Source organism: Petromyzon marinus, chromosome 33 (assembly GCF_048934315.1).
Source record: "Petromyzon marinus isolate PM22_M1 ecotype Great Lakes invasive population chromosome 33, UKy_Petmar_22M1.pri1.0, whole genome shotgun sequence".
NCBI lineage: Eukaryota > Metazoa > Chordata > Hyperoartia > Petromyzontiformes > Petromyzontidae > Petromyzon > Petromyzon marinus.
This window is the reverse complement of record NC_133699.1, coordinates 1,275,677-1,302,190: the sequence shown is the minus strand read 5'-3', so window position 1 is coordinate 1,302,190 and position 26,514 is coordinate 1,275,677. Positions and strand designations below refer to the sequence as shown.

The 26,514-nt window shown below is 47.5% G+C and overlaps 1 protein-coding gene across 2 annotated transcripts; it reads left to right on the top strand.

Moving 5' to 3' along the window:
- The first annotated feature begins 5 nt into the window (after nucleotides 1-5).
- LOC116948281 (choline/ethanolamine transporter flvcr2a-like) lies at nucleotides 6-26,514 on the top strand. 2 transcript variants are annotated; one of them, XM_032964797.2, is made up of 11 exons: nucleotides 6-2,016; nucleotides 8,909-9,236; nucleotides 13,362-13,503; nucleotides 14,840-14,980; nucleotides 16,899-16,966; nucleotides 17,518-17,621; nucleotides 18,500-18,610; nucleotides 18,958-19,063; nucleotides 19,856-19,967; nucleotides 20,957-21,015; nucleotides 21,863-26,514. In XM_032964797.2, exons 1-11 carry the CDS (start codon nucleotides 1,700-1,702, stop codon nucleotides 21,944-21,946), a joined length of 1,572 nt encoding a protein of 523 aa, XP_032820688.2. In that variant the 5' UTR covers nucleotides 6-1,699; the 3' UTR covers nucleotides 21,947-26,514. The 2 variants fall into 2 exon arrangements, with proteins under 2 accessions (XP_032820688.2, XP_032820689.1); XM_032964798.2 differs by having other exon boundaries at nucleotides 1,839-2,016; nucleotides 9,141-9,236.

Here is a 26,514-nt window from a genome sequence, read left to right as displayed (position 1 = left end):
ACCTGGACGGAACACGTGCTAGCTGTGCGGGCAGGGTTTGAAGGCTTGCGTTGTTGATAAGAGCTCGCGGTTGGTGGCCGCTGTGTGTGTTTGTGCTTCGGGGGTTTGGGTGTACCGTGTGGTATTTGGTCATCTGGCAGTGTCAGCTGCCCCTGGCCCTAGCTTCTCTTGTCTAAAAGTCACGCGGTAATGTGTGCCTGAATGCACGCCTCTGTGCCTCTGTTTAAAAAAAAACAATAGTAATGATATAATTATTTTAAACCGCAGAGCAAGTCTGTTAAGAGTTAGTGTTCTCCATTCAGACGGCGTCTGCGGACCGATCCTGTCATACGTAGGCCAAGGGTTTCATTAACCGTTTATAAACAGTATAAAGTTATCGAAGAGTACACAGCATGAATCATTGTCGCTTATCTTGTGGTCGTGGTCGTCTGTATCGGCGGGCGGGACACGTGGTTCGGACTATGGACAACTGCCCGCTACGCGTTTTCTGCTGCTGGTAACAATAATGATGATGATGATGATTTAGAGATTATCACTCGAGCAAAGCTTGTGGGCTCAGATAAAGCGGCCGTGTGTGTGTGTGTGTTGACACGGGCAATTGCGAAAACCGCTCCCATTAACTCTCCCCACCATCGTCACGTGGGACGAGGAGAGGACGTCCCTCTCTCAGAGTGAGGGCTACACGGTATTTAAAAAGTGCCAACATTATTTATTATTGACGACCGACTCGGAGTTTTGCGACTATTGCAGCGGGCACGCAGCTGTCATGTGAATCAAGATGCTTTCAATATATATCGGTAGTTTACGCGGTATTTAATCCGACAGTGCCGTAATCGATAATAATAATACGACCTTTTAATTGTAATTTACATTCGTAAGCGTACCGCTGCCTGCGTGTAGTGCAATTCTTTAAAACAAGCCACAACGTGAAAGTAAAATAGTGAGCCAGGCCACAGCTGCTGTGTGACAGACATCACCCCCCCCACCATCAACATCTCACACAGACACACAGTCAGTCAACATCTCACACACAGTCAACATCTCACACACACAGACACACAGACAACATCTCACACAGACACACAGTCAACATCTCACACAGACACACAGCCAACATCTCACACAGACACACAGTCAACATCTCACACAGACACACAGCCAACATCTCACACAGACACAGTCAACATCTCACACAGACACACAGCTAACATCTCACACACACAGTCAACATCTCACACAGACACACAGTCAACATCTCACACAGTCAACATCTCACACACACAGTCAACATCTCACACAGTCAACATCTCACACAGACACACAGTCAACATCTCACACAGACACACAGCTAACATCTCACACACAGTCAGCCAACATTTCACACACACAGTCAGCCAACATTTCACACACACAGTCAACATTTCACACACACACAGTCAGCCAACATCACACACACAGACACACAGCTAACATCTCACAAACACAGACACACAGCCAACATCACACACAGACAGCCAACATCAAACACACACAGAGCCAACATCACACACACACACTGACAGTCAGCCAACATCACACACACTGACAGTCAGCCAACATCAAACACACACAGAGCCAACATCACACACACACACTGACAGTCAGCCAACATCGCACACACTGACAGCCTTGCGGCGGCGGCGGCAGAATAGTCGGGAGAATGAAACAAAAGGAGCCATCCGGCGATGGTGTTGAAGGAGCCGCCGCTACCACTGCTGCTGCTGGTGGTGGTGATTATGGTGGTGGTGGTGATTATGGTGGTGGTGGTGATTATGGTGGTGGTGGTGATTATGGTGGGGACGGTGCCGCCGGGAACTCGGATCGCTGTGATCCCTCGCCGAGCCGGGACGTGTCGGGGCTCGGCGAGACGCGGCTCTTCCGGCGTCGCTGGGTCATCGTCTTCGTGTTCAGCGCCTACTCGCTCACGAGCGCCTTCCAATGGATACAATACGGCATCATCAACAACATCTTCGCCGGGTGAGCAGCGGGCGGGCGGGCGGGCGAGAGTCGTGCCGTGACCATACTTCAACAGCACTTGTCCCTACAGTCCGTTAAGGCTATACGGGGGACCTTTGTCTTTGTGACCATACTTCACCGCCGCGCTGGTTCACGGCGCGCCTCTACCCACGTAGTGACGATGCGGGGATAATTCGATCGTCCGAGTCGGGCGTCTCGCACGTGTCCGCCTGCGATCGATGATGCCGCCGCCACCACCACCACGTGTTGTTGTTCGCTGGGTCATTCTGCCGGTCGTGATGAAGAGCATTTAATTTAATCGTTAACGTACTGCCTATGAATGGTGAATAGTAAGTCGATTAGTTCCTACAATTCCACGTGATGCGTGCTCACTGCTCACACGCACGCACACATGACGTGTGTGTGCTCACACATCATGTGTGTGCACACACACGTTGTGTGTGTGCTCACACATACACACACATGATGTGTGTGTGCTCACACACACAGACACACACACACGTTGTGTGCTCAAACACACACATGATGTGTGTGTGTATGTGTGTGTGTGCTCACACACACAGACACACACGTGTGCTCACACACACACATGATGTGTGTCTGCGTGAGCGCCAGTAGAGAGCGGTGGTGCAGCGGTTGGCGCGCGTTGCACAATGAACCCGGTGATCCGAATTCGTTCCCGCTCACGGCCACCACCAACACCCCAGCGACGATTATCTGAACTGGTCCTGGGCCTCCCCTAGGTCAACTCAGCCTCTAATGAGTACCTGCTGCGGTGTGTAAACATCGCCACTGGGGAGACAAAGGCGGCCGGGCGTCGTGCTGGCCACCCACCTCGTGTGCCGTACCGGCTTTCGTAGGCACTACTCGCTAGCATTCAGATGGTAAACATTAGCCTACATACACAGTATGTAGCCTACATACTGTGTATGTAGCCTACATACACAGTATGTAGCCTACATACACAGTATGTAACCTACATACACAGTATGTAGCCTACATACACAGTATGTAGCCTACATAAACAGTATGTAACCTACATACACAGTATTTAGCCTACATACACAATATTTAGCCTACATGCACAGTATGTAGCCTACATAAACAGTATGTAACCTACATACACAGTATTTAGCCTACATACACAATATTTAGCCTACATGCACAGTATGTAGGCTACATACACAGTAGCGTAGGTTACATACTGTGTACACAGTATGTAGGCTAATGAGATTATAAACATTATGTAGGATGTTTATAATCTGTATTATTGGTAGTTATATTACCGATACCCCAATTAAACCCTCATATTGCGCATAAGTAAGAAAAACCGCGATAGGGAATGCATCCCCATATGTACAACGGGATGACGACCCCTCTTAGCGGCGATCGATTGGCACTCACTCCTCCAGGAACGCGTCTTGATCTCTAAGCGAGGTCTAAGTGTGTATATAATGTCACGTGGCCACTTGTACAAACCAACTTGAGTGATCATTTTCTCTAAACGTATCATTTACATCTGTCGCAACACAATTTAAGTTGCGATGAAGTCACCCACTGGTGCTGGTAACATACAGCTCGTATTTCATTTCAGTTAAAAAATTTGAATCAACTTCTAACAGTTTTCCCGCTCAACTTATCCTGAGCCGTAGTCTTTTACAAAGATAAAGGTACGGGCCCTGCAACTGCTTGCACACACCACTGTTGGCAGAAGAGCCTCCATTAATTGGGAGCTCTGGACAGCCCGTCTTGAGGATATTTGGCCTACTCTTCCATGCTGACTTGCCGATCCATTTATATTATTGGGTGGCCAAGAGCCGGGTGGTCTACGACATGAACTTGCCACGGCAGGAGAACGAACCGACCACCTCTGCTGCCCCTTGTACCATGGCAGGAGCTCAGCCTTTCAAGAACCAGGGACATTCTATGGCAGTGTTCTGCATTCCTTTAGTGCGACAATACAGAAATAATTTTGATTTAAAGCTTTCGTGACTGCAGTAATTCATATTCTTAGCTCTTTCGGTAAAGTCACGTTGAAGGGAAACAATAAAATATATATAAAACAATAAAAATATATATATATAACAATTGTTTTATATATTTTATTGTTTCCCTTCAACGTGACTTTACCGAAAGAGCTAAGAATATGAAATACAGAAAGAGTGAAAACATCCCCATCATCGTCATCTTGCTGCTGTCAACCCCCCCCCCACTGGTTTCAAACGTGTGGCGGCCCTCACACTGGTAATGTCTTATCGGCGAAGTGGCCCCCCTCTGAAAATCAGTGAAGAACACTGTTCTACAGATTGTGTCTCTGCATGCGAATGCAGCCAGCCAGCTACTGCTACCCCGTGCCAAATACACGTTCCTCTCAGTGGGCTAAATACGAGTCATTGATTCACTCATTGACAGACGTCACTTGTGCTTGGAAAGAGTAGGTACAAAGGCGTTGTGCCTGTTGCATGCATGCCAAGTCAGCACAGAGTTCATGTAGAACGCTACTTTTTTCGAGTCGCCACCTTTAACCACAGACCAAATCCAGACACATTTGGTCAGCCTAGGGCAGGGATCGGCAACCAAAATAACAAAAAGAGCCATTTTTTCGAATTCGGTAAAAAAAACCCTCAATATTTCAAGAGCCGCAATGCCACGTGAATACTAGACGGTGGTCCTTAATAAACAACGTCGCGAAGCAGTCCTTGAAGAGGCGCGTGAGGCTCAGGAGCAGCACCTGTCCACGGTATTCTAATGAAGTTCAATGCAATACCCGTACCAGATCTTGGTACTCATGAGTTGCTTGTCACCCAATTCCTGAAGTGTCCGGGCCAAACCCTGCCAGGTGTCAACCCCATTCTAGTTGCTGTACTGCACTTTAGTTTGTTACCAGGAGTGATTCACACGCAGGTGACGACCATCAGCACCACACAGTACTGTTTTCAAGATTTGCAGTGATGGCCTCCCTCTGCTTAGCCTGTTGGCTGGCTCCAGTTTCATTTGGTATTCAGCCTCTGGGCTGGTTCCACTTTTAAGTGGCTTGTCCATAATTCTGCCACTTCTTTACGGTGATCTCCCCTTCCAACTTCAATCCTGCCTGTGTTTGCACTCCTGCATCTGTGGAACGGTAACGAAGTGGCTTTGTGCACGGTTCTGTGAACCCAACGACCCGAGTTCAATTCCGTGCCGAGGCTACCATCAGTGGCTAGTGACATCTGAAGCGGCCCTCCCTTCACCACCCCGCACTCACCAGCATGGTAAAAGTATATCCTAACAACCCTTATGACCGAGATGGGGTGGCCGTCATCCATGGGTGCATTGACAAACGGCTGTACATTTATTTATATCTCTCTTGCTATCTGGACATTTATGGCCTGTTCCCCAATCTGCTTTCCCTTCATCCGCCCTCATCATACCTTCTAGCAAGCTGCTGCCTCTCGCGATGCGCCCCATCCAATCCTGTCTCTGAATTCCACTCACCTTAATTACCCCGGCCGCTTGTTACCTGCCAATACTTATCGTTAGAGCCCCGTTGTCTCTCTGTCCAGCCTAAGTGATGCACAATGGCCATCGATGTTGGAATGCCTCATTCGTGCATGAACCTTGCCGCTGCTGCACCTCTTTATCCCAGCGGCGGTGAGGAATAACTCCTCATCGTCGTTGTGAGTCATCGCAGCTCCCTCTTCCATTCCAGCCGAGTGATTTTTCTACATTGCAAATGAAAACGTTCACAGTAGCATGTATGTTCAGGGTGGTCCAGATGTCATGTGACCCCCCCCCCCCAAATTAATCGACCCCTGACATGTTTTCTTTGCTTATTCATTTCTGTAAAAAAAATATATTAATTTGTACAGAATTAAATGGAGTCACGATACATCTGGACCACCCTTGACAGTTCCTCTGGCAATAATTTGAGAGCTAAGCAATTGAGAATATTTGTTTTGTTTACACCATGACCGATGATTACATGACAACACATTGTCTGTGTGCTCGTGTGGCAATGGCTCACATTTCTGGTAGCCTCCTCCAACCGTAGTGCAATAGACACCATGATGTGCACGTTCTACGTGCAAGATAACCTCCATGGGTCCATAATAGCTTCATAAGACAGGGGTGTCGGAACTTCTTGCCCATTCCATACTCTGCACACACACAAAACGTACCGTACATACAGCAGTACTGAAGTATACAGCAGAGTACTGAAGTATACAGCAGAGTACTGAAGTATACAGCAGAGTACTGAAGTATACAGCAGTGCTGAAGTATACAGCAGTGCTGAAGTATACAGCAGAGTACTGAAGTATACAGCAGAGTGCTGAAGTATACAGCAGAGTAGTGAAGTATACAGCAGTGCTGAAGTATACAGCAGTACTGAAGTATACAGCAGAGTACTGAAGTATACAGCAGTGCTGAAGTATACAGCAGAGTACTGAAGTATACAGCAGAGTACTGAAGTATACAGCAGAGTGCTGAAGTATACAGCAGAGTAGTGAAGTATACAGCAGAGTACTGAAGTATACAGCAGAGTGCTGAAGTATACAGCAGTGCTGAAGTATACAGCAGAGTAGTGAAGTATACAGCAGTGCTGAAGTATACAGCAGAGTACTGAAGTATACAGCAGTGCTGAAGTATACAGCAGAGTACTGAAGTATACAGCAGTGCTGAAGTATACAGCAGTACTGAAGTATACAGCAGAGTGCTGAAGTATACAGCAGTGCTGAAGTATACAGCAGTACTGAAGTATACAGCAGAGTACTGAAGTATACAGCAGTGCTGAAGTATACAGCAGAGTGCTGAAGTATACAGCTGTGTACTGAAGTATACAGCAGTGCTGAAGTATACAGCAGTGTACTGAAGTATACAGCAGAGTACTGAAGTATACAGCAGAGTACTGAAGTATACAGCAGAGTACTGAAGTATACAGCAGTACTGAAGTATACAGCAGAGTACTGAAGTATACAGCAGTACTGAAGTATACAGCAGTGCTGAAGTATACAGCAGAGTACTGAAGTATACAGCAGAGTAGTGAAGTATACAGCAGAGTAGTGAAGTATACAGCAGTGCTGAAGTATACAGCAGTGCTGAAGTATAAAGCAGTGCTGAAGTATACAGCAGTGCTGAAGTATACAGCTGTGTACTGAAGTATACAGCAGTGCTGAAGTATACAGCAGTGTACTGAAGTATACAGCAGAGTAGTGAAGTATACAGCAGAGTACTGAAGTATACAGCAGAGTAGTGAAGTATACAGCAGTACTGAAGTATAAAGCAGTGCTGCTGCCTTGATTCTATATTTAAATGCTGCCTTGGAATCTATAACAGCAACATGCTGCATCAACATCCTGTCACAGATTATGTTTCCTGCAACATTGGACAGCAGTGCATTTACAATGGGTCCTAAAATCGTATTATTGTACAGTAGTTTATAATAATTAATTATCCAGCACTGTCAGCGACATTTTATTTGGGCTAACCACAATTAGTTGCATATGTTTGACTCCTTGGAGTGGTGCGATTTGTAGGTGGAATGTATGTATCTGTGAAAGCTACTGGACGTATGTAAAAAAAATAGCTTTATAGCTCATCAGATTCCTCCAGTATAAATACATATTCTGATGTACGTTGAACTTTTTTCACCCCGTACGTAGGCATGTGTCTCGGCTCACCCATCTGATTTGCCTCAACATTCACGCTGCGACCCCCTGTTGATCTAACCAGCGCAACTAGCCAAGGGTAAAGACAATGAATCTGACAGCGCCTTGCTGACATCACAATACAGGATGGGACATTAACAGCGTGGCACGAGTTGGGAGCGGGCCGTGCACTATCGTTGCCGCAGCGCTTACTACCTCTCTCCACGTTTTGTGACCTTCCCATTGATGTCAGCCTGCCGTTTGGTCTCGAGCGTGTCACTATGTGAAGCAGTCTGAAAGTCTTCTCAGGTTTCCTGGAAGGCCAATTGCTATCCCACCCTGTGTGTCAACTAAGTAAATAAACCCTTGAAAGTTTTTTTTTTCCAAATAGAAGGCTGGAAGTTGATTTGTTAAATTTTATGTAACTGGAGAGCCTGGATGTTTCTACTAAGTGCTCTGCCACTCATTTTAGTCTGCAGCTCATACCGAGGGATTCATATTTCATGCAACAAAAAATGCATTGCCTCAAAGTCGGCATCAGGCTGACAAGGTACAACAGACCTGCATCCTGCTTACTGTGTGGCATCCCGTGAATGTTTGCCACCGAATGGGCGCACACTTTTGGGTAATTCAACTGGTAATGGGTTATTGAACGAGCAGCTCACATGCTAATTGCTGTGACCACTTTGATGTGCTTGATTGGTATTCGACTGTCATCTAAAGATCAAAGTCTCAACATGAGCAACGTTGGCCAAAGCATTAACCAGCTTACTCAGGTTAATTGGAATACTTGAAAAGGGAGGGCTGAGCTATTAGCAAGGCAGAGTTGCTCAGCCCCCTGTACCCCCTCCGACGCTACGGGGCTGATGATGGGCACCACGGGAGCGAGATGTTAACCACATCGTCTGGTACACAGATGTTGTGGGTTCGATCCCGACCCTGACACCTGTATATCTGGAGTTTGCGTGTCTCCCTCCCCGTGGTCGCGTGGATTTTTCTCCGGGTCCTCCGGATTTTTCCTCGACATTTAAAATCAACATCACGCGTTTAGAGTATTTGGCTGCTTTACATTTTCACGCAATAAACCACTCCGTTGAGCTGTCATTTGTGGCCAGGTCGCTTCTACATTTGTGGCCAGGTCGCTTCTACATAGCTCAGTGGGCCTTACCTGGTAAAATAAAAATAGTTTCGTTTCGAGTTTAGTTCATGATAATGATGATGTCGTTGATTGCGATGACGTCCCCGTCGTTGCAACGTCGGCCCGGCAGCTACTACGACGTGAGCACCACGGACGTGGACTGGCTGTCCATGGTCTACATGCTCTGCTACATCCCGCTCATCTTCCCGTCCGCGTGGCTCCTGGACACCCGCGGCCTGCGCCTCGTGGCGCTGCTCGGCTCGTTCCTGAACTGCGTGGGCGCGTGGGTGAAGACGGCCAGCGTGAGGCCGCATCTGTTCGGCGTCACCGTGTTCGGCCAGCTCACGTGCGCCATTGCCCAGGTCTTCATCCTGGGCCTCCCGTCTCGCATCGCCTCCGTCTGGTTCGGCTCCGGGGAGGTCTCCACCGCATGCTCCATTGGAGTCTTCGGCAACCAGGCGAGTTCTCACCTCGGACACGTTTTTTGTTATTGGCACATCGGGTCACCACCTATGCGTTTGTGCACTCACACGGTATAATTACCCGCCTTTGACCAAAATTACCCGAAAATGCCCCCGATTTCTTTAGATGTCGGAATCCAGAGTTTTTATATTCTCGCCTTGTCTCTATTCCATTGAAGTTCAATGTGTGCACATATATAGTCCTTTTTGCAATCAACGGCCGAATTAGGGTCTGCCCACACCTTGCGAGCAGTGCGAGTTGTTTGGCCATATTTAGCCATGCTGGTCAGTGTTGGCTGCATGGTTGATGGCTGGGAACAAAGATGTGGAAGGGCAGAAATATAGAATGGAAATATGCTCTAGCGCCCTCTATAGACCCACCACGTCGCCCCACATGCGTGAAAACTGTTGTGTGTGGATCACCCATCCAGTCACCTAGCAGGCTCAACCCTTCCAAGATCCAACGAGATTGAGGTTATTCCGGTTGGTTTAGTCCTAGGCTGTGTACATGAGGGTCTTGTTAATTGTGGGTGGCATCCTGAATTTGAATCCAAGCTCTCCAAAGTGGTTGCCCAGTGCTACGCCATGGGTTGCCCCTTATGGGTACCGTGAGACACCCAGACACCACTGCACTACTGCCAGCGTAATCCCTTGATGTATATATTGTATATATACATATGAAGATTTATCTTTTTTGTGTGAATTTGTACACTCTTAGAGCACTGTCTGCTTTGGAAATACAACGGACATGCAGCCTTATTCATCACACATCGTACAATACACGAAGGCAAAGTTTGTCTCACTGAGCCTCACGCACGTTAACCCTAGCCAAGCCCTTAGCTTGCCGTTTGCAGTGAGCCACATGATTAAGCAGATATGAATGTTTTCAGTCAACTTTGCGCCCATCCCTCTGCCCGCTTGTCTATCAGCGACTTGTTGTTTTAACCTAAAACACATTGACCCGGAGGTTGACCTCGGGTTATTCATTATGGACGTTGTCTGCATGCTTAGTGACCCCAGTTGCAAGTGTCCTGTAATTCCGTTGTGGTCAACACGACATTTACAACAGCGCGTGCTGGACCTCAAGGTCTTATTATTGCTGTGGCCGCGCTGCACAGTAGCTGATTTTGCAGGCTCCACGTGACTCTGTCGTCGGATCAAATATCCTTTCGCGGAGAAAACTATGAACTCCAGCCGGGCTATGACCGATTTATTTAAGTAATCGATTACTCCACCGGTTATCGGTTCGACTTACTCGACATAATCAGATCACACGAAAATAGCTGTGGGGGGGGGGGTATCACCTCCGTTGACCACGTGTGCCGTTGGACGGTGACATTGAGGGTTTTATTTGTTAAGAGTTCGTTACGAGTTGGCTTATTTTACGTTAAGCACTATGAGGCCCTGCATGCGTATGTTAAACTTCTTGTGCATCGTACGTAGCCGACCGTGTTAAGCGGAGATGCGGATGGTGCTGAATAAAATCAAGTTGCAGTTAGCGATGTGTGGAGCTTGGTGACTTCAGTATTATCAGCCGTATCGCACTGAGCACACAAAGACAAAGATCCCCCATATAGCCCTTACAGACTGTTGGGGCAAGCGCTGTTAGCGAGCACCTATGAAGGCCGGCACGGCACACGTACGCAGAGGCAGTATAAGAACACGCCCGACCGCCTTTGTCTCCCGAGTGGCACTGTTTCCACATCGCACCAGGTACTCATTTTAAGCTGAGTCGACCTACGGGAGGCTCAGGACCACTTCGGATAATCGTCACTGGTGTTGGCCGTGAGCGGGAATCGAACTCGGTAGCGCAGTGCGCTGACCACTGCACCACCGCTCCCCCCCCACGTACGCAGAGGCAGTAGAAATATAGTTTACTTGTTAGCGTGGAGATGAGCGTTATACCCTCATATGCACGTACATTCTGCAGGCCCTACATTTTCCTCCCGCACGAAACAAAAACAACACGCAGCACGCGTAACAGTCGGAGAAGAGAAGGTTTTTATTGTGCCAAGAGAAAAACATCTGGCAGAACGTTGCAAATCAAGACCCCCCCCCCTTTCACCCACCCGATAAATGTGTCTCGTGACCGAGTGAATGGTTTATATTTTGTTTTAATTAAGGGAGTTGAAAAGTATCCTGCTCTCTAGATAATGGCGCAAATCAGTGCGTAGGCGGTAGTGCTGATAATTCAGTATTAATAGACGTCTGTCTGGTGTGATTTTAACGAGAAATGTAATGAATAACTAATTATTCGAAACTGGCATGGGCCTTTGTTAATGGTTTGTCATGAGGATTATGCTTACAAGTGTGGCATACAAATTCCAGCCGTGTGATCTCACAACCAGACATTATTGTATTTATGTATTAACATTCCGTTCTCGTTTCCTCATGGAGATAACTGTAACAAATTAGATATACCTTATTAAAACGAGCTTGGTCTTTTTAATTTATAATGGCCAACAAAAATCCTTACGGCTAAAATCTGATGCGTAATCAGTGGCAATTCTCTATATGACTGCGTTGGTTTTGGCAGTTGCGCCGTATGGCTCTCCGATGAGGAAACCGTAGCACGTGGGGGGAAACGTCGGACATCGTGCCGAACAGCATGCGGCACGACTCGAAAACACATGGGAGAGTTACTCAGTACAAAACAAAGACGTCACAATTCTGTGCGGTATGACCCCGGTCGGTGCACATTAAGCCATTTCCCGTGTCCGAGACAATTGCAGTGGGTGGTGTCCGAGACAATTGCAGGGTGGTGTCCGAGACAATTGCAGTGGGTGGTGTCCGAGATAATTGCAGGGTGGGTGTCCGAGACAATTGCAGTGGGTGGTGTCCGAGATAATTGCAGTGGGTGGTGTCCGAGATAATTGCAGTGAGGGGTGTCCAAGACAATTGCAGTGGGTGGTGTCCGAGACAATTGCAGGGTGGGTGTCCGAGACAATTGCAGTGGGTGGTGTCCGAGATAATTGCAGGGTGGGTGTCCGAGACAATTGCAGTGGGTGGTGTCCGAGACATTTGCAGTGGGTGGTGTCCGAGATAATTGCAGTGGGTGGTGTCCGAGATAATTGCAGTGAGGGGTGTCCGAGACAATTGCAGTGGGTGATGTCCGAGATAATTGCAGGGTGGGTGTCCGAGACAATTGCAGTGGGTGGTGTCCGAGATAATTGCAGTGGGTGGTGTCCGAGATAATTGCAGTGAGGGGTGTCCGAGACAATTGCAGTGGGTGATGTCCGAGACAATTGCAGGGTGGGTGTCCGAGATAATTGCAGTGGGTGGTGTCCGAGATAATTGCAGTGGGTGGTGTCCGAGACATTTGCAGTGAGGGGTGTCCGAGATAATTGCAGTGAGGGGTGTCCGAGATAATTGCAGTGAGGGGTGTCCGAGACAATTGCAGTGGGTGGTGTCCCCCCGTTCACCCCTGAATCTCGGAACGCGCAAGAGGCTCGGCGTTAATTTTATTTAGAGAGGCGTGGTAGCGCCGCCGTTTTTAAAGACTTCGTACTCATTGCAGAGAACTGTCGCGACACGACCGCACTCCACGATTGCTGATGCCAAACTTTGCCACACGCCCTAACACATGGCCTTGTGGGAGCCTCGGTACCGATAAAGTTATTTTATTGTATCTTCCGGGAAAGGGTTAAAATGGGAATGGTGAGAAGCCAAATGTTTGCCGGTGTTGGCTTTTGCATGCAGTGTTGAGTATAATTATTATTGTCAATTCTTGCAGGAATCACATTCGGTTCCTATGCTTCCACCCGGAACGCTTCCACCCTTCATAGCTCATCGGATTTCTCCAGGATAAATATTCTTCCGATTCATCCATACGATCATTGGGTTTTATTGCGTAGTTTTCGTGGGACCTTCATCCAGAACTGTATTCACAGCCATCGCCAAACAACCACAGTACTGTACAGCATGCGGTACAACCCGAGAATACTTTGGAGAGCAACCCGTATGTCTATCCCTTTTGGGCCTGTGTGGTCATTAACTGTGAGGACGACGACGATGATGGTGATGAGAAACAAAACCAATGGTACCGGACACCATAGGTGTTGACTCGGTGGGAGTGAGCGTGCCCGTCGAGTTTCACCTCCCACCGGTGCTTCATCTCGGCAGCTTGGCGTTGCAGTGGGGTTCCTTCTGCCGCCCATGCTGGTGCCCGCCTCGGACGACAAGGAGGCGCTGAGCTACCACATCCGCGTCATGTTCTTCGGCACGGCGGCCATCGCCACCGCGCTCTTCGTCATTGTGCTGCTCGGTACGGGGGTGGCACCGGGCACGCAAACGCTCTTGGGAATTACACTTTGAAGCGGAGCGTTGTGGCCGTTGCCGTTTCACAAAGCTCTGCGGTGTCCCCATCTCCTGTTGAGTCGCCCACTTCTCCGAGGACAGGACACAACGCCGAGTATCTACTCAGCGTCTCCCGACTCGGTTATTTTAGCCGTCTCTTCCGTCGACGTGTCGCCACACCGTCCACTGCCGTGAGTGGTTTTCTCCGTCGTGCCGTGTCTCGAGATTTGTTCCTGGCCACAAAGGTGACATCCGAACTGTTCCCGCGTGGCGCCTTCACCAAACCCTCACTGACCATCGTGGTGAAGTATGGTCAAACGGCTTCCACGATTGACACGGCATTTAGAGACCTTCATCCAGCAGTGCATCGAAACAGTGCTCTTAAAATACGTAATCATTATTATTATGTTCATAATGGGGGGTGATCTGGTCACTACATAATGCCTAACCAGCTTTGTCTTCAACATCGATGCAGATTGCACCTCACAAGTTCCTCATTTTCGGCTGAGTCACATTCCGTGTTCTTATACCAATTGCCACTTTTGTTGTTGTTGTTGTTGGGTAGTGGCCCAGAACTTGACCGGTGCCACGGGAATCATGGTGCCATGAGGGAACCACGACTACGTCAACACCGCGTGTGCTCTGTGTGTGTGTGGGAAGCGTTCGTGTCGCGTTTAGCGCTCTGTGCGATGAACCCGGTGACCCGAGATCGATCCCGTTTCACGGCCAACACCAGGGACGATTATGTGAACCGGTCTTGGGCCTCTCTTCGTGTTAACTCAGCCTCAAATGAGTACCCGGTGCGATGTGTAAACATCGCCACTGGGGAGACAAAGACGGTCGGGCTTGGTGCTGGCCACCCACCCCCGAGCGTGCTGTGCCGGCCATCATAGGTGCTATTCGTTAGCAGCGCTTGCCTCAACAGTCTGTTCAGGCTATGCGGGGGATCTTCGTCTTGTTTTTATGTTTGCGTGTGCAAGCAGTGGTGAAGTGGTTAGTGCACCTGTGCAGAAGTCCCGGCGACCCGGTGTCATTGCTGGCCATGGACATCATCAGTGGCAAATGCTTCCTGAAACTGTCGTGGGCTACACCCAGGTTGGCTCAGCCTTAAACGGTCACCTGGCATGGTGTGTCATCAGCATTGCAGATATCAAGGGCAGACGGTTGTGATTCTGGTCACGCTTAACTGCTTGTGCACCCTGCCACCCTTAATGGACGGGTCACTCATTTACAGCAATGCCATCGATGGGTCTGCATTTGCTTCACACGAGATCTCTGCGTGTGCCGTCTGTGTGTGTGCTCAGTGTTCAGGGAGGAGCCACCCGTTGCACCAAGCCAAGCGCAGGCCATGCGCAGGCAGAAGAGACGGAGCGATTACTCGTACTGGCAGTCGATCCAACGGCTGCTTACCAACAAAGCCTTTGTGCTTCTCATCATCACGTATGGTCAGAGCTCCCTTACATGTCACGGTCAGGCCTTTGTTATCATCGTCATCATCATCATCAGTGTCATCATGATCATTATTACTATCCCCATCATTATCATTCTTACCATGATCATTATGAAGATCATTTACATGATCTTATCATCTTGATCATCATCAGTGTTATCGTTATCATGATCTTCATTATGATAATTATCCCCATCATTAATTACATCAATATACAGTGAGGGAAAAAAGTATTTGATCCCCTGCTGATTTTGTATGTTTGCCCACTGACAAAGAAATGATCAGTCTATAATTTTAATGGTAGGTTTATTTGAACAGTGAGAGGCAGAATAACAACAACAAAATCCAGAAAAACGCATGTCATAAATGTTGTAAATTGATTGGCATTTTAATGAGGGAAATAAGTATTTGACCCCTCTGCAAATTTGGTGGCAAAACCCTTGTTGGCTATCACAGGTCAGATGTTTCTTGTAGTTTGCTACCAGGTTTGCACACATCTCAGGAGGGATTTTGTCCCACTCCTCTTTGCAGATATTCTTCAAGTCATTAAGGTTTCAGGGCTGACGTTTGGCAACTCGAACCTTCAGCTCCTTCCACATATTTTCTATGGGATTAAGGTCTGGAGACTGGCTAGGCCACTCCAGGACCTTAATGTGCTTCTTCTTGAGCTACTCCTTTGTTGCCTTGGCCGTGTGTTTTGGGTCATTGTCATGCTGGAATACCCATCCACGACCCATTTTCAATGCCCTGGCTGAGGGAAGGAGGTTCTCACCCAAGATTTGACGGTACATGACCCTGTCCATCGTCCCTTTGATGCGGTGAAGTTGTCCTGTCCCCTTAGCAGAAAAACACCCCCAAAGCAGAATGTTTCCACCTCCATGTTTGACGGTGGGGATGGTGTTCTTGGGGTCATAGGCAGCATTCCTCCTCCAAACACGGCGAGTTGAGTTGATGCCAAAGAGCTCCATTTTGGTCTCATCTGACCACAACACTTTCACCCAGTTGTCCTCTGAATCATTCAGATGTTCATTGGCAAACTTCAGACGGGCATGTATATGTGCTTTCTTGAGCAGGGGGACCTTGTGGGCGCTGCAGTGTTTCAGTCCGTCACGGCGTAGTGTGTTACCAATTGTTTTCTTGGTGACTATGGTCCCAGCTGCCTTGAGATCATTGACAAGATCCTCCCGTGTAGTTCTGGGCTGATTCCTCACCGTTCTCATGATCATTGCAACTCCACGAGGTGAGATCTTGCATGTAGCCCCAGGCCGAGGTAGATTGACAGTTCTTTTGTGTTTATTCCATTTGCGAATAATCGCACCAACTGTTGTCACCTTCTCACCAAGCTGCTTGGTAATGGTTTTGTAGCCCATTCCAGCGTTGTGTCGGTCTACAATCTTGTCCCTGACATCCTTGGAGAGCTCTTTGGTCTTGGCCATGGTGGAGAGTTTCGAATATGATTGATTAATTGCTTCTGTGGACAGGTGTCTTTTATACAGGTAACAGGCTGAGATTAGGAGCACTCCCTTTAAGAGTGTGCTCCTAATCTCACCTGGGAGCCAGAAATCTTTCTGATTGAGAGGGGGTCAAATACTTATTTCCCTCATTAAAATGCAAATCAATTTATAACATTTTTGACATGCGTTTTTCTGGATTTTGTTGTTGTTATTCTGTCTCTCACTGTTCAAATAAACCTACCATTAAAATTGTAGACTGATCATTTCTTTGTCAGTGGGCAAACGTACAAAATCAGCAGGGCATCAAATACTTTTTTCCCTCACTGTAATCTATGATGACCTTATCGTTATTATGATTATCATTATTATGATCTTATCGTCATGATCATCATTGTCGTCATCATCGGTATAATCATACTTATCGTGCAGCGTGATTGCCTCTGTTGTTTCATGTTGCAGGCATTAACACTGGCTCCTTCTACTCCGTGTCCACACTGCTCAACCCGATGTTCATCCACCATTATCAGGTGCTGCTCCGCTTCACAAGAACTCCAAGCCAGCGGCCGTCAACATCGCTACTTGGATATCAGCAGTAGCTTGAAATTACATTGCATCTGATTGTACTAATTCACCTGGTGCAATGTCACCACCTGCACTGGGATTATAGGAAAGTAGGGCTAGTGCGGTGCTTCTTCCACCTCCCACCATGAGCTGCGTTGGCCTTATTGGATTCCGCTAGCAGCATTCATCTCTGGGATGTAACCAAGCTAACATGTGTGCCAAGGGGAGTGGCAGCATAGTGGCTAGCATGCTACGCTACGAACCCAGCGAGCCGGCTTATGTCAGTCGCGAATATCTGAACCGGTCCCGAACCTACCCTAGGTTGAGTCAACCTCAAATAAGTACCTGGTGTAGTGTGTCCACATCGGTGCGAGGAAGAAAAGGACGGCCGTGGCGTGGTCTTAACCACGCCACCCACTCCCTGGTATGCCGTGCCGGCCTTCACGGGAACGCGGCCCCGATGGCTATCCCGGGCCGTGGCCGTCTTTGTCTTTATCTTGTGCGGTGTGCGTTTCAGGGACAAGAGGTGAATGCCGGTCGCGTGGGGCTGACCATCGTTGTGGCCGGGGTGTTGGGCTCTCTGCTGTGCGGCGTTTGGCTTGATCGAACCAAGAAGTTCAAGTGAGTGTCCCCGTGCGCGTAACGCCGCCAGCCTGGGATAGGTAGCTTCGCGAGCGAATAGGATGCAAATTAAACATTACAATTGTGCGCGTCTGCTTGACGGTAAATGTATACTCATGGAGGCATCCGTAGTTGGATTGTGGGTTCGTAGGATCGCTTTGAAGGTCGTTATCAAGCAGTGGATTGACAAAGGTTGATGATGATGATGCTGCTGCTGATGGAGGCATCAGTTGTGTTCAGTGGTCACTTGCGGTCATCCACACCGATTAGCCAGTAAGCAACAACTCAAGAAAATGTCCACTGCGTGGAGTGTATCACAGTGTTGTATGCAACGTGCACTTGGTCAGGAACGGAAGACAAAATAAAGACTGGAACGATGTTGGTTATTGTGGCGGATACAAAAAAACATCGGTTTGATTGAGAGAAAAAGCAAAGAGGGAGTTCTAGAGCAGGCTCAGGAGGAGAGAAGTCATAACTCTAGAATAGCAAAATATGTCTTGAAGTAGGCTCTGGAAAGAAGGATGTTTCGAAAGGGACAAATAGGGATCTTATCTTATATAGATGTATAAAGCGCCTTACAATACTTACAAAATTGTACGTAAGATGATAGTGGGTTTAAGCGAGAACTGAATGCAGCGTCGTGAAGATGACTGCTCTATGTGCGGTGAAAGTAAATTAGCACAATGCCGTTTGATGACTTTAAGCGGGGCAGCGTGCGTGCGTTGAAATGAAGGCACAAGAACGGCAGCGTGGAATTTGAGCCGAAGCCTTGCCCTTAGGCAGAGGACTACAGTACGGTGCGAAAGAAGTTCAACATCCATAGATGTAGATGGAGAGGAGACGGGGTCCCTTTAAATTGTTTGTGATGCGTTGCCCAGGCAGACGACGTTTGCGGTTTACTGCCTGTCCTTCACCGGGATGATCATCTTCACATTCACGCTGAACCTCGGACACCTCTGGGTGGTTTTCGTGACCGCTGGATTGCTCGGGTGAGTTACCCATTCTTCCATCGTTCACTCATTTATTTCCTGTTTTATTGCTGATGTAAGGGCAACGTCCCATGTACACAGCGGCGTCTGTTGACAAAGTACTCTAATGCACTACTTGTGTAAATACCCATGAAAGGCTCAATTTTGGTCTCAAGTCTCACTTTATGGAGGGTTTTTCTCGGAATATTTTGCCATTTGCTGATTGTATGGTGTTATGTGTGGGAGGAACGCTTGGGTACGTGGATAGAATCACTGCGTATGACAGCACGAAGCTCGGAATGTTGTAGTCAGGATTGATATTTGGCACAGTCATTCAAACGGGCCGTGCGTGCGTCCTCCTTTCTTAGGTTTTTCATGACGGGCTACATCCCACTGGGCTTTGAGTTTGCGGCTGAGCTGACCTACCCGGAGTCAGAGGGGACATCGTCTGGGCTTCTCAATGCAGCTGCTCAGGTACCGACCTCGTCCGTAATGGATTCAAGACGGCTGCAGAACCCCACGCAAAGGAGCAGAGACAACACGGACCACTCCGTGGTGCTTGGAGGAGACATTCGAATTAACCTGACGCGTAGGCTTTCACAGCCAACATTAAGATTCGTAATTGATCTTTGGGGTTAGGCCACGCAATGAACTGGACAGATATTTGTCATGAAGTCTGCCACCACCTGATGTAGCCCAACAATATTCATTGTCACGTGGTGTACAAGTGAAAGCAAACCCCGTCTCAATTGTTATTGTTTCAGCTCAGTTATAATTCTAACTTTCTAAACGTTGCTTGTAACAATTGTTCTCCAACGTACCGAGGCAAAAACGATTTCGCCGTGGACACCAACCATGCGTGACGATATTTAATTTGTTACAAATAATATTCATAATATTTTCATTTCATATTGCGTCATTCATGCTAATAGCATCCCATAACGCGGTACATTAATTATATACACGGACCAAATCCCATATACAGCCACCACTACTACCAAGCAAATAAAAACCTGACTACTGCTGCTACTACCAAGCACAATACAAAATTAATAAACATTATTACAAATGGCACCAAAACAATAGGCACAAACAACAAACAAGTTATCACAACAAAGCAAGTGGTCCATTATGTCACATCCCAATTTGTTGGGTTATGTTGGGTGGTGGAGGGCTTTCACAACAACAACAAAATGATTAATTCATTACGTGACCTTACCCCAAAAATTTATGAAAATATTCTATAATTTTGCCTTTTGTTCACAGCTGTTTGGCTTGATCTTCACAGTGGTGCAGGGACAACTCACGAAGCACTTCTCACCGCTCATTGGCAACATTTTCATTTGCTGCAGCCTCCTACTGGGCACTATGCTCACAGGTACGTCATCTACACACACACAGGTACGTCATCTACACACACACACACAGGTACGTCATCTACACACACACACAGGTACGTCATCTACACACACACAGGTACGTCATCTACACACACACACACACAGGTACGTCATCTACACACACACGCAGGTACGTCATCTACACACACACAGGTACGTCATCTACACACACACACACAGGTACGTCATCTACACACACACAGGTACGTCATCTACACACACACACACAGGTACGTCATCTACACACACACACACGGGTACATCCTCTACACACACACACAGGTACGTTATCTACACACACACACAGGTACGTCATCTACACACATACACACAGGTACGTCCTCTACATACACACACAGGTACGTCATCTACACACACACATGTACGTCATCTATACACACACACAGGTACGTCATCTACACACACACACACAGGTACGTCATCTACACACACACACACAGGTATGTCATCTACACACACACAGGTACGTCATCTACACACACACACACACAGGTACGTCATCTACACACACACACAGGTACGTCATCTACACACACACACACAGATACATCCTCTACACACACACACACACACGAACATCACCTCCTTACCGGCGCGACAAAACAAACTCGTGTCTTTAATATTACACAGAAAAAAATACAGCATCATCAGGTTGTTAACAAGAGCTCAGATCTCGAGTGAAAGTGCTTCCTGATCCAGGTCCTTAAGTAGATGCCGTGACCTCGTCGGCACGGTCACGACACAGTCACAGCACGTGAACCAGTTCAACAATCACAGTTGTTTGATGGCTCGTTGATTGCTTGCGATTGGCAGGTTAGGATTTACTAATTGGCTGGCGGTGTAGATCTCTGCGGCATTGCTGCTTCACAGCGCTGTGTGTTCACACGCGAGGTGCTGAGTCGTGGTTCTCGTGCTCGTGTCATGACCCCCTTGGTTGTTCCCCCAGGCCTCATCAAGGCGGACCTGCGCAGGCTGAAGGCGAACCTTGAGAGAGGGACGGCCCAGGTGGGTTCTCACTCTCCAAGATTCACCCCCAATCATTCCCCCCTCCCCCTACCACCAAATGTGATGAGTTCCAACAATTCAGAGCCACAATTGGATGGATAAATAACGATTCTTTATTTTGATTTAACCGTATCGTTTGTATTGTCTGTCTTGCGCATGAAGTGGCTAACCAGGCGAGCAATCAAAGGGACGAATCTGTCTCAGTAACTCAATGTTAGTTGGATGAATTGGAAACTATTGCAGCTCATCTGTCTTTCAACCCGTGTCTGCAGCGAGCCATCACAACACGGCAATCGCTTCATTAAACTTAATTCAACGTGTCAAAGAACAAGCTTGCGCTGTGGAGAAGGGATTTTGTTGATTTTGGTGTATCGGGGGTCATCCATGAACTCATTTTAGTTGACAAGTTATACGTGAAATGACGACACATTATTCTGTGGTAGTAAGGCGGTATGCATGTGCCGTCTATATTTGTAATGTATTGACGAGATTGCACCTGCGGTTGAGCCGTAAGATGCTGGTGTAATTTTGAGACCGCTGGACTTTCCATCCAGAGGTGGCCGGCTCAATTGGATCTCCCGGCGCGGCAGTTGAAACAGCGGTGCAAGCTTCTTAAATCCCCCCACCGTGCCTCTGCCTGCCCCGCAGTATAAACGGGTACAACACAGTTCGTCGATGAGCGGTTTGCGAGCAGTGGGGTAAAGTGTGGGCACCCCTCTCCGTCTAGTAGGAGGCCATTGCACCAGCAGCAGTGTGAGCGACACATTGGAGAGGGGCTGCACCTTTACCGAGGCGTACTTGTTGCACGGAACCATGGAGCTGTGTGTGTGTGCGTGTCCCCTGACAGCTGTGCAGCCTTGACGATGGGCCCGAGCGGCCGTTGGATGGGCCGGTGCCCGGCTATGTGCCCGTGGACCAGGACTCCCCGTGACCGCGCGTCGCCCCATGCGCACGAGCGCGGCGCACATCCCAGCGGTATTCAGCGGCTGCTGTCAGCAAACCTGAACCCAACCTGAATAGATACTCAAACGAAACTTTTTCTATTGTACCAGGTAAGGCGCACTTGAGCGCGCTTTGCAGCTCTTCTTCAGAAGCGACCTGGCCACGTACGATAGCCCAAAGAGGTGGCTTGTCGCGTGGAAATTTATAGCAGCCAAATACTCTCAACCCAGCGTGAAACCAACAAAGACTCAGCCACGAGATGCAATGAGCGTGCTGCTGCTGCTGCTGCTGCGTACGCTCGTGGCAACGTCCGCAGAACAAACAGCCGTGACACGTGGTGTATCGCTCGCCATCACAGTGTGACTGTTGCACTTAAGCGTCGTATTGCCAGGCCTGTGCCATCGCGAAGTCGCCACGTCCACGTGCGTGAGCGCAAGACGTCTTGTCTGTTCCGTGTGCGTGAGTGTGCCCGTCCCAATGCATTGTCGATTGCAAATGCACAACCGTAGCTTTGCATGCACTTGGGATTGTGTTCTGAACAAATGCCCACTTTTTTTGTTTAGAACAAAAGACGGAGTGGAGCTCATTTTAACACAAGATTCCGTCTCTTTTCAGGACTCTAGTTCATTCCGCAAGTAAAGGTGAACATAATATGTCCCACATAAATAATATGTCCCACTGGTCATCTGTGAAACCTATCGGACACCTGTGAAAAAGAGCTTCATAGCTCATAGGATTCCTCCGGCCTTAGTAAAGATTCTGACAAGGGAAGGTAAAGCGGGAATGTAGTTGAAGTTGAAGAGTCGTGACTTAAGCGAGGATTTTACTTTTTGATGTTTTTTTATTGCATTTCAATAAGAGCCCCGTACAGAGCACAGAGCGCCACGCAGGGAGGGGGGCTACAGAAACTCCACGTGGCTCAGTCCCGAACTCTGCGGCTCCTGGGATGAGAGACGGGGGTAGGGGATTGGGCTCACCGCACCACCCAAGTGGGGACCGCGAGCGTGCTACCTCTACTCTGACGTGGAGGTGAACGGGGATTTCTCTTGGTCGAGCAGTGGTGGTGCTGCTGCTGGTCGGTTGGGGGCCCGATGCAGAACACTGATCGTTTTTTTATCAACTCCGAGTGGAGGTGGCAGAAGAGATGTGGACAGTGGATATGGAGATGTCGTGAGATTATAGAAGGGGAAGATGCGCACGGAACAGAGTTGTAGACAACAAAGAACGCACAAGATGATAGAGACGCAGACAACAGCAAGGCGAGAGATAAATTCACCCTTATTATGTTAAATAGGTTTTTTTTAATATACTTATTTGGGTCTTTCGGTAAAGTCACGTAGACAGGTTGAAAGAAAATAACGAAAAACTACGAAGTTTCGATCACAACACAAGCGATCGTCGTTTTTTTTTTCTCCTACTGATGACGACCGCTTGTGTTGCGATCGAAACGTCGTAGTTTTTTTGTTATTTTCTTTGAACCTATCTACGTGACTTTACCGAAAGACCCGAAAAAATATGAATTCCTGCAGTCACGAAAACTTTAAGTCAAGATTTAGGTTTTTATGGTGATTAGGATATGAATTCAAGCTGATAGTGGATGTTGCCTGAGGCCCTCAGGGTTTTGCTTTGATTCAACTTGTGATGAGCACCACCACTGAGGTCAAGTAAAACTAAAATTCAGTCAGGATCAGGTCAGCTGTGCTCACGGAGGGTCTGGTACCGACCGATGTCCTCTCACGTAAACACAGCTCTATTGGACAGTGACAGCACACATTCAGCCTTGACTTCCAGCGTAACACACATTCAGCCTTGACTTCCAGCGTAACACACATTCAGCCTTGACTTCCAGCGTAACACACATTCAGCCTTGACGTCCAGCGTAACACACATTCAGCCTTGACTTCCAGCGTAACACAAATTCAGCCTTGACTTCCAGCGTAACACACATTCAGCCTTGACTTCCAGCGTAACACACATTCAGCCTTGACTTCCAGCGTAACACACATTCAGCCTTGACGTCCAGCATAACACACATTCAGCCTTGACGTCCAGCGTAACACACATTCAGCCTTGACTTCCAGCGTAACACACATTCAGCCTTGACTTCCAGCGTAACACACATTCAGCCTTGACTTCCAGCGTAACACACATTCAGCCTTGACTTCCAGCGTAACACACATTCAGCCTTGACTTCCAGCGTAACACACATTCAGCCTTGACTTCCAGCGTAACACACATTCAGCCTTGACTTCTAGCGTAACACACATTCAGCCTTGACTTCCAGCGTAACACATATTCAGCCTTGACTTCTAGCGTAACACACATTCAGCCTTGACTTCCAGCATAACACACATTCAGCCTTGACTTCCAGCGTAACACACATTCATCCTTGACTTCCAGCGTAACACACATTCAGCCTTGACTTCCAGCGTAACACACATTCATCCTTGACTTCCAACATAACACACATTCGACCTTGACTTCCAGCGTAACACACATTCAGCCTTGACTTCCAACGTAACATTCATTCAGCCTTAACTTCCACCGTAACACACATTCAGCCTTGACTTCCAGCGTAACACATATTCAGCCTTGACTTCCAGCGTAACACACATTCAGCCTTGACTTCCTGCGTAACACACATTCAGCCTTGACTTAATACAATACAGGAGTTATTTACACAGGAAGAACGGCCTTGCAGATTCTCAAGGCACGTGTTATGAGGGTCCCACTTTAGCTGATTTTTAATACACATTGTAAGTTCTGCGTCATGTTGGAGGAGACTTGGAGTGCCTGGAGGGAACCCACTCGTGCCAGGGGATAACAATCCAACTTGACACAGGTCGACAAACCTCTGCTCTCGCTCCTGTGTCCCGTACACAAGTTGTTGCCCTGCTCGTGATGCCAGCTCAGTTCACCGCAGGACGATCAGTTGCGTCGTGACGAGTGGGAGGCAATTCATGGTGCTGTCAGATTCGCTTATGGGTTATTTTCTTTTTTGTCAACGGAGCTCTGAATGTTGACACTAATAAAAAATCACGTGGCATTTGGTACAAAGACAGAGCATCTGAGCAACACTTCGTAACTTTGCGAGTAATCTGTGTGTCCATGAACGTGCGTGGTCTCGACAGGGTATGAAATGTTTTTTTTTACGACCAATAACATTGCTCCCTCTTTATGAAACGAGCGTTAAAAGTGCCTTGCTCACATTCTCATCTCTGAGCTGGGTGTACGCCAATCGCTGTCAGCTCTGCACGTCAAGGTCCTTCAATTACATTTTCATTGAAAGCACCGATTTGTCACTGTCTGAAAGGCAACCGACTCCTGATTGCCACATTAATGTCATAGATTGGCAGACATTTAGATGTTGTATTTGCGGTGACTTTATGCGAGTGTTTAATCCACGCAATGGTATTTCAAACCGTTTACAGAAGCGCGTGTTTTTTTGTGTTGCGTGCCAATGCATACCGTTGGACTGGGTGAACAGTCAACAAGCTAAAATCACTACTGTGGTGTAGTGAGGCATGAGATCGGTTTGGGGAAATAGTGTTGTTCGCTTATTGTTGACGAAAATGTAATGACAAACATTATTTAAGACTCCAACCGTGTCTCCAGCAGAAGCGATGACTGGGTGCTCGTATTGACACTTTGTACAGATTGTGCAGTCACTGCAATGCACTGTTATTGACAACTTCTTTAGCCACACTGAGATATATATTTTTTTCCAATGTAAAAAAAACTTGTGCGCGTCATGCCCTCTTTATCTGATGCACAAGAGCGATGGATCGTGTTTGGAGATGTGTGCGTCAAATGAGATTCAATTTTCTTTCGTGGATCGCAATCGTCGCTACCTTCCACTTGTTGAGCACTTCGGTAAATGACAAAATGTAACAACATTTAACCCACATATAAGAATAGGTGTTACCCTTTATGGCAATAAAAACAGTTGTGTTAAGATGTTAAAACACCAAACTGAAACCTTTTGCAAGGAATCATGTCTGCATTAACCACAGACACTTGTGGTGAACATGTAAACAAAAAAAACATGTTCTGATAGTATATGATGATGCATTGTCTTTGAAACTGATTGGTCCACGCCAGAGACAGCTTTCTTGAGAGCCTTGTCTCAAACAGTGGCATTGAACCCAAATCGGCAACACTGCCATTGTAGTAAAGTTTTAATATACTGAGCTCTAACTGTGTGCAGCTACATTATTTATACGAATGTGGTCTTGTGTTGTGCTGATTTTATGTTCCTGTACAGCTGTGCAAACATATTTGTGTAATGATTACTAATGACGTGCCCTCAAATCAAAGATAAAATCCATCCACAACGCTTCTTGTGTGTCGAAGAACGCAGTGGATTATACATACATTGACTTTAAATTATATAATGCTGATGTTTCCTCACAAAATATATTTTAACTAAAATACCTCTTATTAACTGAAGAAAACCCAATGTGTTTAACCAACCCGCTTCATTCACTTTGAGTATGTAATAACAAACCGTGATTTTACTTTTGTTTGTATTCAATAAACCGAGCATGATTACCTGTC

Excerpts from the sequence above, each read along its gene's own strand:
- LOC116948281 (XM_032964797.2), top strand. The coding sequence starts at position 1,700 with ATGAAACAAAAGGAGCCATCCGGCGATGGTGTTGAAGGAGCCGCCGCT. Across the intron at positions 17,622-18,499 it reads GATCGAACCAAGAAGTTCAA|GCAGACGACGTTTGCGGTTT; the intron begins GTGAGTGTCCCC and ends TGCGTTGCCCAG. Across the intron at positions 21,016-21,862 it reads TTGAGAGAGGGACGGCCCAG|CTGTGCAGCCTTGACGATGG; the intron begins GTGGGTTCTCAC and ends GTCCCCTGACAG.